Below are 14,096 nucleotides of genomic sequence, written 5' to 3'. Positions count from 1 at the left end.
AGGCCAGACTAGACCCGAACGTGGCTACCACTGTGAAGGAAATCATTAAGGTTTCCCAAGAGAGCGCAATATTTTGAGTTACTTGAGCTTGGATGGGCAGAGGCCCCTCTAAGCCTCAGCATCTAAGCTGCGATCTGAAAGATGAGAAAGAGCAGGGGTGGGGGGGACACGTGTCATAGGCAGAGGATCCGAGGTGCAAAGGCTCTAAGCAGGAATGAGGTTAGTGCGTCTGCGGAATTCCAAGGAGACTGCCACACACACCACAGAGGGTGAGGAGCACATGAGGAGGGACAGGTAGGTGGGGGACTGTCACGGATGGAGGGGCACAGCTTGAGACCCTCGCTTACCACCAGGAACTCCAGTGGGGATGCAGCCACTCCACCCACTCATCCATTCATTTAGGCCAAGGGCCCCGCCCTGCAAAGCCCCGTGCTCCCTACTCCCTCTGCCTGAACGCTCTTCCCCAGAGAATCCTCCCACCGGCTCCCATCACTCAGGTCTTGCATCAAATGCCAACTCTTACCCCATCTAAAGGTAGCCCTTGCCTTCCTAGCAACACAATCACATAAGCCCCGTTTATTTCCTGCATTACACCTGTTAGTATCTTGGAATGATCTTGTACGTCTTTTGGTTCACTTGTTTTTCTGTCTAGAATATACACTCCATGGGATGAGGGAACGGACATGTATTGCTTCCTGCTCTATTCGCTGTGCCTAGAACCCTGCATGGTCTGTAACAGTAGATAAATATTTATTGAATTGGTTCATTCCGTTAGCCAACAGGTTTAATGTTTATCATGTGCTAGACTTAATGCCAGGGTCTACCCAGAACCCTGACTCAGGGCCGGCTTCGCAGGCAAACAACCCACGCACTGAAAGTTGTACGGGGCCCGGGGCTTTGAGGGACCCACGCTCCTGTCATCATTTTTGACATTCTTAATAATGTGCGAATGAGGTGACCCATATTTTCATTTTACACTGAACCCGCAAATTATGTAGCCAGCCCTCCCCCGGTGATAACTCCAGAAAGTTCCCCAGCACAATCAGAGTTGAAAACCGTTTAGGGACAAGCCAGTAGCCCCTGCACACTATCAAAAAACTGTAACAGGACTGTCTTATATGTTTAAAGAGATGTAAAGGGTAAGTGATTTACAGGGATCCTTAGTTTGAGAACATAATTCTAAGAGCCAGACATCCTTGGAGTCCAGGTCCTGCCATTTCCTGGCTGTGTGATCTTGAGCGACTCATAAAACATTTCCTGACCTTGGTTTCCTTGTTACAAATGGAGATGGTAATCATGTGCATCCCCCAGAGTTGGCTTGAGAATTAAACAAAATAATACTTAAAACCCTTAGGTCAAGTTGAGGGCATCCCGAAAAGCGGGTTCGATTGCTCAGCGACCTGCTCCGTTCTTTGTGCTCCCCTCCTTCGGCTCTTTCAACTCCCCCTGACACTCCTGGGTGGGAAGATCTGGGTCAATGTGAGTGGCTGCTAAGTGAGAAAGAAGAATGTTGAGGAGAAAAACCAAGGAATTATAGCCTTCAGGGAAGCAATAACATTGTACTTAAAAATTGCTTGAGCAAAGACTTTGTTGATGTTAGCAAACTATATGCAAATAAACTAAAGACCCCCTTATCCTGAGTGGAGACCTGGCCCCAGACCAAAGCTTCAGGAAGACCACAGCTTGGTACACAGAGAAGCCTTCATCCTTTCTCTCTGCTGCCAACTAAAAATAAAACCTTAGATGATCCCAAAGCTGCAGTTTTCACCGCCTTAGCCTTTGACATGTTCATTAGTACGTAAGACACTTTTCTCTGCAGGTCGGGGCACCCCCATCTGAATTTGCTGCATCATCTCTGCTGTTCCCCTTGTCCTCACACGCATGGTTCAATCAGGCACTGATTTGGCATTAACTTGCAAATGCTGGGTCTCCTGTGCCTGACGAAAAGGAATGTTCACTGGTCAGACCTCACTGATTCTTTAAAAACCCAAATCAACAGCCAGATTAGAAGAGAAAGCTGAGCACAAACTGATATGCATCCCAAACCTTGTGTTCCAAGACCAGAGCTTCCCAGCACTCAGGGAGAATAGCAGTTTTATTAGACTCCTTATTCGTTCAACACATGGTTACTGAGCACCTGGCAGGTGCTGGCACTGTACCAGGCTCCGTGGACACGTCTTTTTCTGTACGCAGTTTGCAAGCTAGTGGGAGTATAGGAAAACACAAGCCCCTCGGACACAACCCTGATTCACCACCAAAGGCCGAAGCGTGGATACTCAGGGAACCTCTAGGAAGGCTCCTGCCCCAGGGGCTAGGGGTGGGGTAGAGAATCTCAGGGACGTTCTCAGGCATGCTTGCCCAAAAATGACATCCATTTGTCCATCGCTCAGTTCCACGTCTGCCAGGACTCCTCGGTTGGCAAAGTTAACCTGTCTAACATGTATCTATCTTGAATACATTCCCCCTTTTGGAGTCCTGGGGACGCTGGGCGAGGGCTGGGGCTAAGCTTGGACTCAAGGCCTTCCCAGGGAGACGCATTTGCCTCACACACAGAGCTTCATTCATTCATTCATTCGTTGACTCATTCATTCATTCACACTTATTGACCATATTCTGTGTGGGGGTCTGGTGGTCCAGCTGTGCAAAGGCAAATGCCCCCTCAAGGAGGGTGGGCACTTGTCTGGCCACCGTGCCCTCCTTTCTTTATTCCAACCCCTCCACGACTGTCAGCCCGTTCAAACTCCCTAAGAAGTGGGTGGTGTTATCCCGGTTTTCCCAGTGAGAGGACTGAGGTTTAGACAGGGAAAGTAACTCGCCACGTGTGGTCCAGCTACTAGGAGAAACAGCCAGGCTTCAGCTCTGGTTTGGCTCCACAGCCCCTGCTCTTTATGTCCTGCCAGGCAGAGTGAACCCTGGGCCAGAGAGGGGGCTCCCAACCATGGCTTTCTCTGTGTCGTTGATAAGGATCTGTGGTATAAGGTCTCCACAATGCGGCTTGGTCATCCTCCCTGAGGCCTTCTGAGAGAGGCCTGGCTGCATCCTGTGTGTCCTCCACAGACAGAGGCGCCTGGGCTAGGACAGTCATCCCAGGCCCCAGCTCCTCTGTTCCATGGGGCAGGCCCAGTGAGCCCTACTCCATGTCAGGTGGGGGATGCGGGTGAGAGAGGGGCAGCTCTGAAGACCCCAGACAGAGCCACTTCTCCGGCCTCAACCTCCCTCCTGGCTCCCATCCTGGCTTACTCCAGTAGTCTGAAGGTTTTCAAGGCCTTCTTGTAACATCAAGTCCCCTGCTGGATCTACTTGTCTTGCTTCTCAAAGGTAAAAGCAAGTGCCACCAAAAAAGTTTTCATAGGCCGATCAGCAACCTCAGGAACAAGGTGGACTGCTGGACTCCTCACCTCTTCTTTCCTAGTCAGCTTCCCACCCCCTCTGGCCCCCATGACTGAACCCTGGTGGCTGGTGCATGTCCTTAGCATTTGGAAAATCCACAGCCTGCCCCAGGGTCGGAGAAACACTCCCTCGTAGCTCCCAGACTGCTGCACGCGCTTTCCAGTTTACAAGGCCTAAGCACAGACATTTTCTCATCTCATCTTCCCCCACGTCAGCCCCGTTTTTCAGTTGAGGACACTGAGGCTCAAGAAACTTAAGTGGCTTGCTGGAGGTCACCCAGCTCGGTTGGGCCAGAGCTGGAGCGAATGTTCTCCTACTGCAAGGCTAGAACTCTCCTCTCCACCCCTGCTGGCACCCTGCTGGCACCCGGTCAATCAGCCAAAAGTAACTGGGATGGATACATTTGCTTATAGTAAATTAAAAATCAGCCCAGCTGCTGGATGAGCATACAAAGGCCCAGGTTCCTGGTGCAAACTGTGGGTGAGCCCTTAGGCACCACGAAGCACCCTCAGCTCCCCACCACCACCCTCAAATCCCCAAGAGCCAAAGTGGCAGGCCTGCAGAAGGAGAATCCACCCGAACAAGCACAAGGCTAGTGTCCGAGGAGAAATAATGCATTTGGAAAGCAATAGCCCTGGCCGGCAAGCAGGGAGAGAGCAGACAATGCGGCAAAGCAGCCCTGAGCCCTTGCGGGCCGGGTCATGCGGACGGTCTCACCCCCCTGAGCTCCAGAGGACACCTGGCACCAGGGAGAGCCAGCAGCAATAGCTTCTGTCGCTGTGAGAGGGACCGTCACATTCTCCGGTCGACGGCATCCTGGTGCTCCCGATTCCTGCCTTTTGATGTAGGGCCCATCGGCCTCTCAGCCTTTTCTACATCTGTGGGTGATGAGTCAGCCCTGGCCACCGTAGCTTTCAGGCTTCTACGAATCAGCTGTGAAAGGGTGTGGGGTGGTGGGGGACATATCTTGGGCTCTGGACTGAGACTAAGAGCTTTGCAAAGGGCCAGTCTCCTGAAGAGTAAAATGGGGACAGAACAATACACAAGTGTTGGTGTTGGTATGAGGCTGTGAACTCATGTGAAAGGCAATAAAGCACAGTGCAGGGCATGGGGCCTGGGCCAGACTTCATGATCTCAAATCCTGGCTCAACCTCTACTGGCTTGGATAATCGTGGGCAGGTGTGTTAGCCTCTTGGGCTTCAATTTCCCAGCTCGTAAATGGGGTGATAATGAGAATACTTACCTGGCAGAGCTGCTGTGAGGATTAAAGAAGTGAAAATGTGGGAGGCTCAGCGCCTGGTGAGTATGCGATGTGAGTGGCCCTGAACGTCATCCGTCAGATGGTCCCTAAAAAGGACTGAGCCACATAACTCATGGAAAATGTCTGCCCATCCTGCAGGCTGGGGGGTGCACTGCTGATGCCTTGATTAAGGAATCTTCTGGGGTGGGAGCTCTTTTATAAGCACGTCAGCCGTCTGTGGCTGCTGTTGGGGCAGAAGCTCATAAATCACATGAAGCACGGCTGGCATGTGGCATGTGGCTCAGTGGCAAGCCTTGGCCCGGTCTCATCCCCACCCACCCTCGGCCCCAGAGAGATCCATCACAGCCCAGGGCTCGGTGGGAGGCAGCCTGCTCAGCAGAGCAAGGCCGGCTATGCCAGGTGGTGACCCATGCCCTCCAGTCAGGGGACCAGGACCCATCCTAGTCACCAAACCAGTGACTCTCAAACTCCAGGAGCATCAGAAGCCTCTAGGGGCTGGTTAAACCCAGGTAGCTGGGCCCCGCCGCCAGAGTTTCTGATTCAGTAGGTCTGAGTGGGGCCCAAGAGTTGGCATTGATAGTAGGTTCCCAGATGCTGCTGATGCTGCTGGTCTGTGGGACCACCCAACGCTCACTTCTCGGGAACCAAGTTTAAACCTCGATATTTGTCCTTGGGCAAGTCTCTTCTCCTGACTGGGCCCCTGCTTCCTCATCTGGGAAGTGGGCACACCAGAGCCTACCTCATAGGAGGTGTTGGGGATCGACACCTGTAGCAGTGTCAAGTTCTGGGTACCCAGGAAATGCTCAATCCGTGGCAGCCCTTGGCATCACCAGCGCCTCGCTGTTGAGGGCTTGGAGACAGCTAATAAGTAGGAAGGGTGGAGTTGTGAAGATATCAAGCTTATAGGGAGAAGTGACAGGAAAAATGAACAAATATGGACTGAGTGCTTCCTGTATGCATTGTCCTAATTCCTAAACGTAAAAATGCCTTGTCACTAGAACAAGATGGAACAAAATAAAACTAAAACACAGCCCAGTGAGAATCTGTGAGTTCATTCATTTGGCAAGCCAGCATTTACTGTGATTCTGAGAGCCAGGCTCCGAGCGGCGGCTGTGGGGAGCAGACATGGGTCCTGGTATCCACGAGACCCAGCCTGGCCGCAAAGAGGACACATAAGGGCTAGAGAAGACAAGTCCTTGTCACAGCATATGGAAGAAGGTGACCACTGTGGCTGGAGAGGAACATTCAAGACATTGAAGAAACAAGCTGGAGGGATGCCCTCAGACAAGTGGGAGACTGGGAACGTTTCCTTGTGGAAGCAGCCATCTGTCTGGAAAAATGGGTAGCATCAACCCATGGAGACGACAAGGTAGAGAGTGGAAGGAACAGCAAGCACAGGCAAGAGAAGGCAGAAAGCAACTTCCAGAAATGCCACAGGTGAGTGTGGCTGGAGGATGGGAGCTGAGGTTGGCCTGGCTTTCTGGTGTCTGGCAGTGGACAGCCTTGACCACTGGGGGTTTACAGGACTCCTTGAGCCAACTGTATATCCTCTGCGGTAGGTGCTCAGCACATCATCGTGGGCTCGGTGATGTTCGTGGTGAAGATGCCACAGGGGTAAGAGACTATGTGATCCACGAGAGGCATGCCTGAGAAGCTCAGACCGCGGCCCAGAGCCTGCTCACCTGCCCGGCATCCATTGGAACGCAAGAGGCGATCAGTCTCCACCCGACAGCTACAGGATGTGAGCGCAGGGCTGAGGTCACACTGCATACCCAGGAGAAAGCCCCTGGCTCCACCTGCTGCTCCCACTGTGACCTGATCTAACCTTAACAAGCCCCCACTGTCCTATCCCCCTACCCCCCGGAGAACAAGGCTCTGGAGATCAGTCATCCCGGGGTGAGGGACGCCCTTGCCAACGTCAGTGGCTGTGTCTGAGAGTGCTATGGGGCCTATGGGCCCACACTTCAGCAAGCTGCCTCTAACCCAGCTGGGGGCTTCAGCTGGGGGCTACCTCTGACTCAGGTGGTGGGGAAAGGCCCCAGAGGAGACCTAAGCAACCACGTCTGGAGACACTTCTCTCCTGGTCCTGGACCCAGAACCCCAGACTCTCCTGCCAGCCCTGGTTTCCTGTTCAAATGAGGGTGTCCTAGCTGGGGGCATCTGTCTGTTACTGCTCTCCTTGGGAGCCAGTTCTGGCCTAGACATCCAGCTCCTACATCCTTCTGCTGGTAAGGAGCACAGGGGTGGCCTTCTTTCCCCTTGGCTTCTCCTGCTCGCAGTGAGGTCAAGTACTGGAGTGCTTGGTGCAGAGCTGGGGCTCATCCTGAGTATCCCCTGCGTGGCTTCTCCTCCCTGGGCCTCCAGGTCTGCCTCATGCTTCAGAGGGTCGCAGACTCCAGGTGAATCTGTATCACCGAGGCCACGGGACACACATGGAAATTCGGACACACATGGAAATTCGGAGTCAGCAGATCTGGGTGGGAGCCTGGGGACAAATGTGCCTACGAGTGCCTCCACCTTGAGTTGATTGCCCCAGCTTATCTGGGGGCTGAAACTTGAGAGACACTTATTTGAAAGACAAATTGTTGGGAGACAGGCTTTGTTTTCAGATGGCTTGAATGGATCAGAGATAACCTGAACCAAGGAGGAAGGAGAAAACAAGTCTTTCTGGAACACCACCTGGTCATTTGTATTCATTGTCTCCAGATAAGAATCATCCAGTTCTCCCGGCCACCTATTTCCCCATCCTTTCCTCTGCCCTCACCAAAGACTGAGCCCTGGAGGAATGGTCATTAGGTCAAGAAGGAAAGGGTTTATCTGTTTGGGTTTAAACGGCTGCCATACCTTCCTTCTAGAATCCTTCTACGATTACAGGCTGGTTTACATCCCCATGATGCTGTGTGCACTGAGGTGACAAGCCCAGGCCATTCCACGGTACCTGCTGAGCCACCAGCCCGGATAGTATTCTAGCTCCCACCAGGCCTCATCCAGCCCACCCTCTACCCAGCCGAGGCAGGCGTTGCCCCGAGGGTCATGGGCAGCTGTCCTGGAAGCATCAGGACTCCTGGCCGCCCCCCCACCCTGCCCACAGCAAGAGGCCCCTCCTTGCTGCTCCCATAGTTCCTGCCTTCCCTGTGGCTTTTATCATGTGGTATCACAGGGGCCCCTTTCTTTGTCCATGTCCCCTGCTAGAATGTTCTTAAGGGCAGAGACAATTTCTGTTTTATATGTGTGTCACCACCCCCGGTAAAGCGCCTAGTACGTAGCAGGCCCTCCAAAAATGTTTATTAATAGTGGCACGAATGCATGTTCACTAGGCTTTTAGAGAGATGCTTTGCACACTAGAAATAAATCATTCCTCACAAAACCCCTCCAGGGCTCGAAGTGACCCCTTCCTCCAGGTGAGGAACCCAAGGCTGAAAGACGATGTAAGAGACTCAAGACCACACGGCCAGTAAGTGGCAGAGTGAGGACAGACTGGCTGACGAGGGCCCTGGGATCCACACTCTGTCTACCCACTTCCTCGCACTTCATGGGGTCGAGTCCCGAGGCAGAGGGCTGTCCTCAGATGGCTCGGGAGCCTCCACCCTCCTGCTGACCCACACAGCCTGGCTGCAGGCCCAGGAGAGGGCGGCCCCCACCTGCCTCACCTGAGCTCTTTGCCCAGCCGTGAAGACCTTTTAAGATGAGAAGCTGCCTGGACCCCTCCCTCCCTCTGGAGGGGTCACCCATGGCAGGGACACACCAAGGACGGTGGGAGCACTGTCGGGAATGAAGCTGTGGGTGTCACGAACTGTAGCTTTTCTTTTCCAGGTTTCCTATTCTGTTCCCTTGGTGGGAGAGGACCACACCCCGCCCAGTGATGGAAGATTCTCCGCAGGCCTGGGGGTGCCGGACCCCTTGGAAGACAGGTGTTGCCCATGTTATTTCTCCCAACTGCAGATGGAGAGCCCTCTCCTGAGGGGCGTGGGGCCGAGCCACTGGGAAAACTGAAGGCAAGTCACAGAGGCCCAGGGATGGAGGCACTCCTCCCTGCTGGATAAACGGGAGGCAGGCCTCATGCCCACGTCCCTCCTGCCCTCCCCACCCATGCACTCTTCGAGACTTTTCTGCTGTGTTCTGTAAGTCCCTAAGGGCCAGCCTGAGAGTTTTTGCCGACCCCTCCAGGAGCTGGCTAAAGGCTCACCCAGTCTTATTTTCCAGAAAAAAAAAAGGGGGAGGTGGAAGAGAAAAATGGGCCTCCAGAGAGGTAGGTTTGGAGGAGGGCAAAAGAGCACGACTCAGGAGAAGCAGCACCAGAGCCCCTGGAGGCTGGGAAGGAAAAAAGGGGGAATGTGGAGAGCTGGCCCAGCTTGGCCAGAACCCTAAGAAGGAGGTGGGCAGTGGGATGTGCTCCTTGACAGGATGGACAGAGACTACAGCCAGAGTCTTCTGCAGTAAATTGTTCCCTGTGCCCAGTTAGCCCAAGCTGGGCTGTGCAGCCACACTGTGTGCTTGGAACTGTCACCAGCCAGGGGCATGGTGGCCAGAAGTTCTGGGGACCCCTGAGATGAAGTGGGGGGTGGGGCAGAAATGGCTGCGTGCAGGAAAGGTGCGCACTGGCCTGCCCACCACTGTTCATATGTGCACCGAAGCAGCATTTATTTTTACCTGGGTAGGTTCAGCTTCTGATCATAGGAGTGGTGGGGGCTTTCCATCGGTTTCCATGGAAACGTTACGCACAGCATCTGCTACCCGATCAACAAGGCTAGGCTGATGGGACTCTTTCTGGAATTAGTTTGCTGTTTCTACCCAGGAAGATGTCCCACCTGCATTTTCCCACTGCCTTCTTGTGTGGTGGAGGCGGGGAAGGGCAGTTCTGGGGGGTCAGGGCTATCACCCAGGGAAGGAGAGAGGGTTGGCAAAAGGCAAGTATTCGGAAAAGCCCCGTGGTTTCCACTTCAAAGCCCCAAGCAGGGTCCCACGAGGAGGCCACGGAGCCGGAGCAGGGCCCTGGTCCCAGCCCGCCCCAGCAGCAGGGATACCTGCTGGTCCCCCAGAGCTGCCAGCCTGTCATCCGGGACACCCTGGGGTACCGTGGGGCACGTAGGCCGAGGAGCAAGCTGTCAGGTACAGGAGGGGGTGAGACCCGAACGCGTTCAGTTTCAGTTTTACAGCATCGAGGCCCCAACTTGCCCATGCGGCGGGGGAGGGTGGCTTCGGGGTGAGAAAGGCGCAGGTGCACGTGTACGGTGAGAGGTGGTTTTATTCCAAGTGCATGTTTCATAAAGACGAGGCCCCTCAGGGACGGCGAGTGGCACATGCTTTGGTTAAGAAGAGGAAAGGCAAGAGCAGAGCAGGGCTGAGGCCCACGAAGGACGGCGGACAGGTGTAGTCGCCCACGGGGAAGGGAGGGGCGTCGGACAGGTGCAGGGGGCCCACGGGGAAGGGAGGGGCGGTGGACAGGTGCAGGGGGCCCACGGGGAAGGGAGGGGCGGTGGACAGGTGCAGGGGGCCCACGGGGAAGGGAGGGGCGTCTGACAGGTGCAGGGGGCCCACGGGGAAGGGAGGGGCGTCGGACAGGTGCAGGGGGCCCACGGGGAAGGGAGGGGCGGTGGACAGGTGCAGGGGGCCCACGGGGAAGGGAGGGGCGGTGGACAGGTGCAGGGGGCCCACGGGGAAGGGAGGGGCGTCTGACAGGTGCAGGGGGCCCACGGGGAAGGGAGGGGCGTCTGACAGGTGCAGGGGGCCCACAAGGAAGGGAGGGGCGTCTGACAGGTGCAGGGGGCCCACGGGGAAGGGAGGGGCGGTGGACAGGTGCAGGGGGCCCACGGGGAAGGGAGGGGCGGTGGACAGGTGCAGGGGGCCCACGGGGAAGGGAGGGGCGTCGGACAGGTGCAGTGGGCTCACGGGGAAGGGAGGGGCGTCTGACAGGTGCAGGGGGCCCACGGGGAAGGGAGGGGCGGTGGACAGGTGCAGGGGGCCCACGGGGAAGGGAGGGGCGGTGGACAGGTGCAGGGGGCCCACGGGGAAGGGAGGGGCGGTGGACAGGTGCAGTCGGCCCCCAGGGAAGGGAGGGGCTCTCAGGCTTCTCTGAGCAGCAGCCCCCTTACACTCAGCGAGGGAAGCTGTGCCCCCCATCCCCAAGGGGCCACGCTGCAGGGGGGTGGGGGGGACACACACAACAGAGATGGGGGCGGAGGAAACACAGTGACAGAGGACGGGAGATGGGGCCCCCTGGGGGGCCAAGGCCCTGTGCTGGGGCCCAGGAGCACTGCTTGAGAGGGCCTGGTGAGAGTCAGGGAGTGAGGAAGCTCCCGAGGCCCCCCATGGCAGGGCTCCTGGCCTGAGGGCCCATGGAGGAGCAGGAACCAGCAGTCTAGGCTCACCAGGGAGGGAGAAGGCGCACGGCAGCTCAGCCCGGTGGTTGCTCCAGGCCAGAGCAGAGGCGCAGACCCTTTGGGGATCAGGGACCTCTGCAAGAAGCTGGGGCGATCCATGGACCCTCTCCCCAGGAAAATGCACATCTGCACACACATGCATGATTTGGGGGACAATTTCAGGAGAGTCCCGGGCCCTCTGGAATCCATGAACTCCCTAGAGGTCCCAGGCGGATTTGCTTTGGGAGGGGGATGCCCAGGGGTCCTCATACCCCTGGTCTTTTGCCAAAAATCACCCTGCCTGAGCCACTAGGGTTGGGGAAGAGGAAAAGAGGAATAGCAGAAGCGTTTCCAAGACCAGGCCGTGGGCCCAATGGCCGTGAGAAGGAGCTGGGGTTCTCCACACAAACAGGAGCCACCAGCCAGCCTCCCCGCTCACTGTGGGAACTGACCCTCTCAGGCCTCCCTCCTGCAGTGGGGAGGGTGAGGATGAGGCTTAGCCTCCGCGACTTACTCCCTAATGTGTTAGGGAATGTTTAGCTCCGGAAGGGAGGTCCTGTTCTTACCAGCTACTTCAACACCATAACGCTGTATTTACAGAGACAAAGGCTTTTGAGAAGGCAGGAGTCAAAGTCTGAACGAGGATGGGGCTGCTCCAGGGTGCATGGTGGTTGCCTGCCCACCCGGGGTCATCACCATGGGCCCGGGCAGAGCAGACAGGGCACCAGCTGGTCTTTAAGCCCAAGAAAAGAGGTCTTGGCCTGACACATGGCCAAACAGAAGTGGGATTTGTTTAATAAACTGGGTCCCAAGGCTGCCCATGAAGACCCCGTTGCAGCCTCTTGCTAGGAACGTGGAGGCCAGAGTGCCGGGCGCGATGGGCGGGGACTGACACAGCATGGGAAGAACTATGGGTTGTCTGGAAGAGACTAATTCTTTTGGTGCTTTGCTGCTTTTCCATCCATGTCCTTCTGCAAATTACCCATCCTTTGCTCCAGATCCTATCCTTCCCACGCTCAACCCAGCACCTGCCTGGGACAAGCCACAGAGCTTCTCACCTCCTTCTTGTTCTCCACCTGCCTTCAGGCTGCACCCCCTCGCCCGGCCCTCAGCCTCCCCATCCATGCTGCCCACGTTCTCTCATGCCGGTCCCACAGCTAGGCCCTGTGACCCAGCAGGGGCCCTGCGTGGGCTTCTGTCCTTGCTCTCCCCAGCCAATGGGGGACGGCTCCCCCAAACACTGTCCGGGACCCTGGGAGGGTGAGGGGAAGGGGACCAAGGGCCGGGGGTGGGCTGCCCAGTCTCTGCCCAGCAGCAGCATCTGACCGTCTCCTCTTCTGGGGCAAGGCCGGGCTGGCAGCCGGAGCATCAGGGCCTGCCCCGCTGTGCCCGCCCCGAACAAGCTTTGGGGGAACTGTGTGTCGTGGCAGGGGGGTTTGCTGATGATTCCGGCGGAAATGTGAGGAGATGGGGACGGCCTGCTTCACACTCCCCCACCCTAACCCGCTTCCAGTCCCAAAGTCTCATGCAAAAGGTATGGGAGGCCCCAGGCTACCGTCACGTGTGCGGCGTCAGCTGCCACTGCTGGGCCGGGGCGTCGGCCTGGCACTTGCTGGTCACCAGCTGGGCGGGCTTGGCCTCCAGGCAGAGGCCGCTGACCGAGTGCTGGATGAAAGAGGCTTTTCTCCTCCATCTCTGGCGGGGGGAGGACGGGGAAGAAAACACAACGATTAACAATCATAATAATTCGCATCTATATAAGGGCCTGAATATCCCTCGGATGCCCCACCCCCTCACTTAGAGCAGACTATGTCCCTTACATAAGAGCTCCCCGACCCCACACGCAGTCTTAAACCCCTTCCCTGCTGGGGCACTCCTGCTTCCACAGTCCAGCAGAAGGCGAGATCAGAGGCCCGTGGGCTGAATGAACCTGACCTGGGGCTGTATTTTGTTTGGCCTGCACAGTGTCTGTTTAAAATTTGCCTTCGTGGGCGCCTGGGTGGCTCAGTCGGTTAAGCGACTGCCTTCGGCTCAGGTCATGATCCCAGGGTCCTGGGATCGAGCCCCACATCGGGCTCCCTGCTCGGCGGGGAGCCTGCTTCTCCCTCTCCCTCTCCCCCCGCTTGTGTTCCCTCTCTCGCTGTCTCTGTCTCTGTCAAATAAATAAATAAAATCTTCTAAAAAATAAAAAAATAAAAAAAAATAAATAAAATTTGCCTTCGTTGTCACATGAAAACCTGCGTTTCTAGCTTCCCTTTAGACATGGCCGGTTTCTTACACGGCCCGGGGCAGTTGGGGCTGAGCTGCTGCTCCCTGCTAGAGGGGCTCTTGTCCTGCCCAGGACAGCACGCCCCACCCCTGCAGCACGCCCCATCCCTCCCTGCTGGCCCGTTGAGTCTGCGGGTCCTGGCTTAGTGCGTGTTTTGCTTCTTCAAACAAGATTTCCTCTCCCCACCGCTCTGAGCTTCCGGCCTGGCCTGTAACCAGGCAGCAGGTGACCAAGGGCCGTAAGGGGGATCCAGTCACCATGTCTGCAGCGATGAGGAGTAAGGCCAGTGGGATGGTGGGAGGCCTGGGGTCCCCGTCACAGTCCCCTCCTGAGCCTCCCGTCCCCAGGCTTGAGGAAGGGGAAAAGAGGTGTTCCCGTGGAGCATTTGGAGATGCCTGGGTGGAGGAAGGGGGTGTCCTTTGGAACACTCAAGAGAAGGGCTGAGGCTGACCCAGGCTTCAAGGCTCAGGGAAGAATAATGAGAGAGGCCTGTCTGTCCATCTCTCCTCTTCCTGTATCCCCCTTGTTCTTGTTCTCCACAGGAAGTGGGGAGTGCTTGACCATGCATGGAGGCGCCCGCCGCCCCCCCCCCCCTGCCATGGCTCTGAGGGGCTGGGGCCGTGGGCTTGCCAGAATGCCCGCAGAAGGGCTGAGCCGCACCCAGCTGCAGGGCCAGGCCTAGGGCTGCAGGGGTTGGGGTGGGTGGAGAAGTGAACTGACTTGGGGGGAAGGTGGGGGTTGTGGACTCCCCTTGGGAATGTGAGCCTGTAGGGTGCCCATGCGGCCCCAGCAGAGAGGGGTCCCTGGCCTAAAAGTT

At 56.5% G+C, this 14,096-nt stretch overlaps 1 protein-coding gene across 1 annotated transcript in view; it reads right to left on the bottom strand.

The window, feature by feature from the left end:
• Positions 1 to 2,692: 2,692 nt before the first annotated feature.
• GALNT16 (polypeptide N-acetylgalactosaminyltransferase 16) overlaps positions 2,693 to 14,096 on the bottom strand; it is a 98,875-nt gene continuing 87,471 nt past the window's right edge. Inside the window, exon 15 of the mRNA XM_045901084.3 lies at positions 2,693 to 12,705. Coding sequence (XP_045757040.1) covers positions 12,568 to 12,705 — 138 coding nt within the window. The 3' untranslated portion in view covers positions 2,693 to 12,567. The remainder of the gene's footprint in view (positions 12,706 to 14,096) is intronic.

Source organism: Mirounga angustirostris, unplaced genomic scaffold (genome assembly GCF_029215605.1).
Source record: "Mirounga angustirostris isolate CCGP_5_RB_7025 unplaced genomic scaffold, mMirAng1.0.hap1 SCAF_9, whole genome shotgun sequence".
In the NCBI taxonomy this organism is placed as follows: Eukaryota; Metazoa; Chordata; class Mammalia; order Carnivora; family Phocidae; genus Mirounga; species Mirounga angustirostris.
This window is presented reverse-complemented; position numbering and strand designations above follow the sequence as displayed.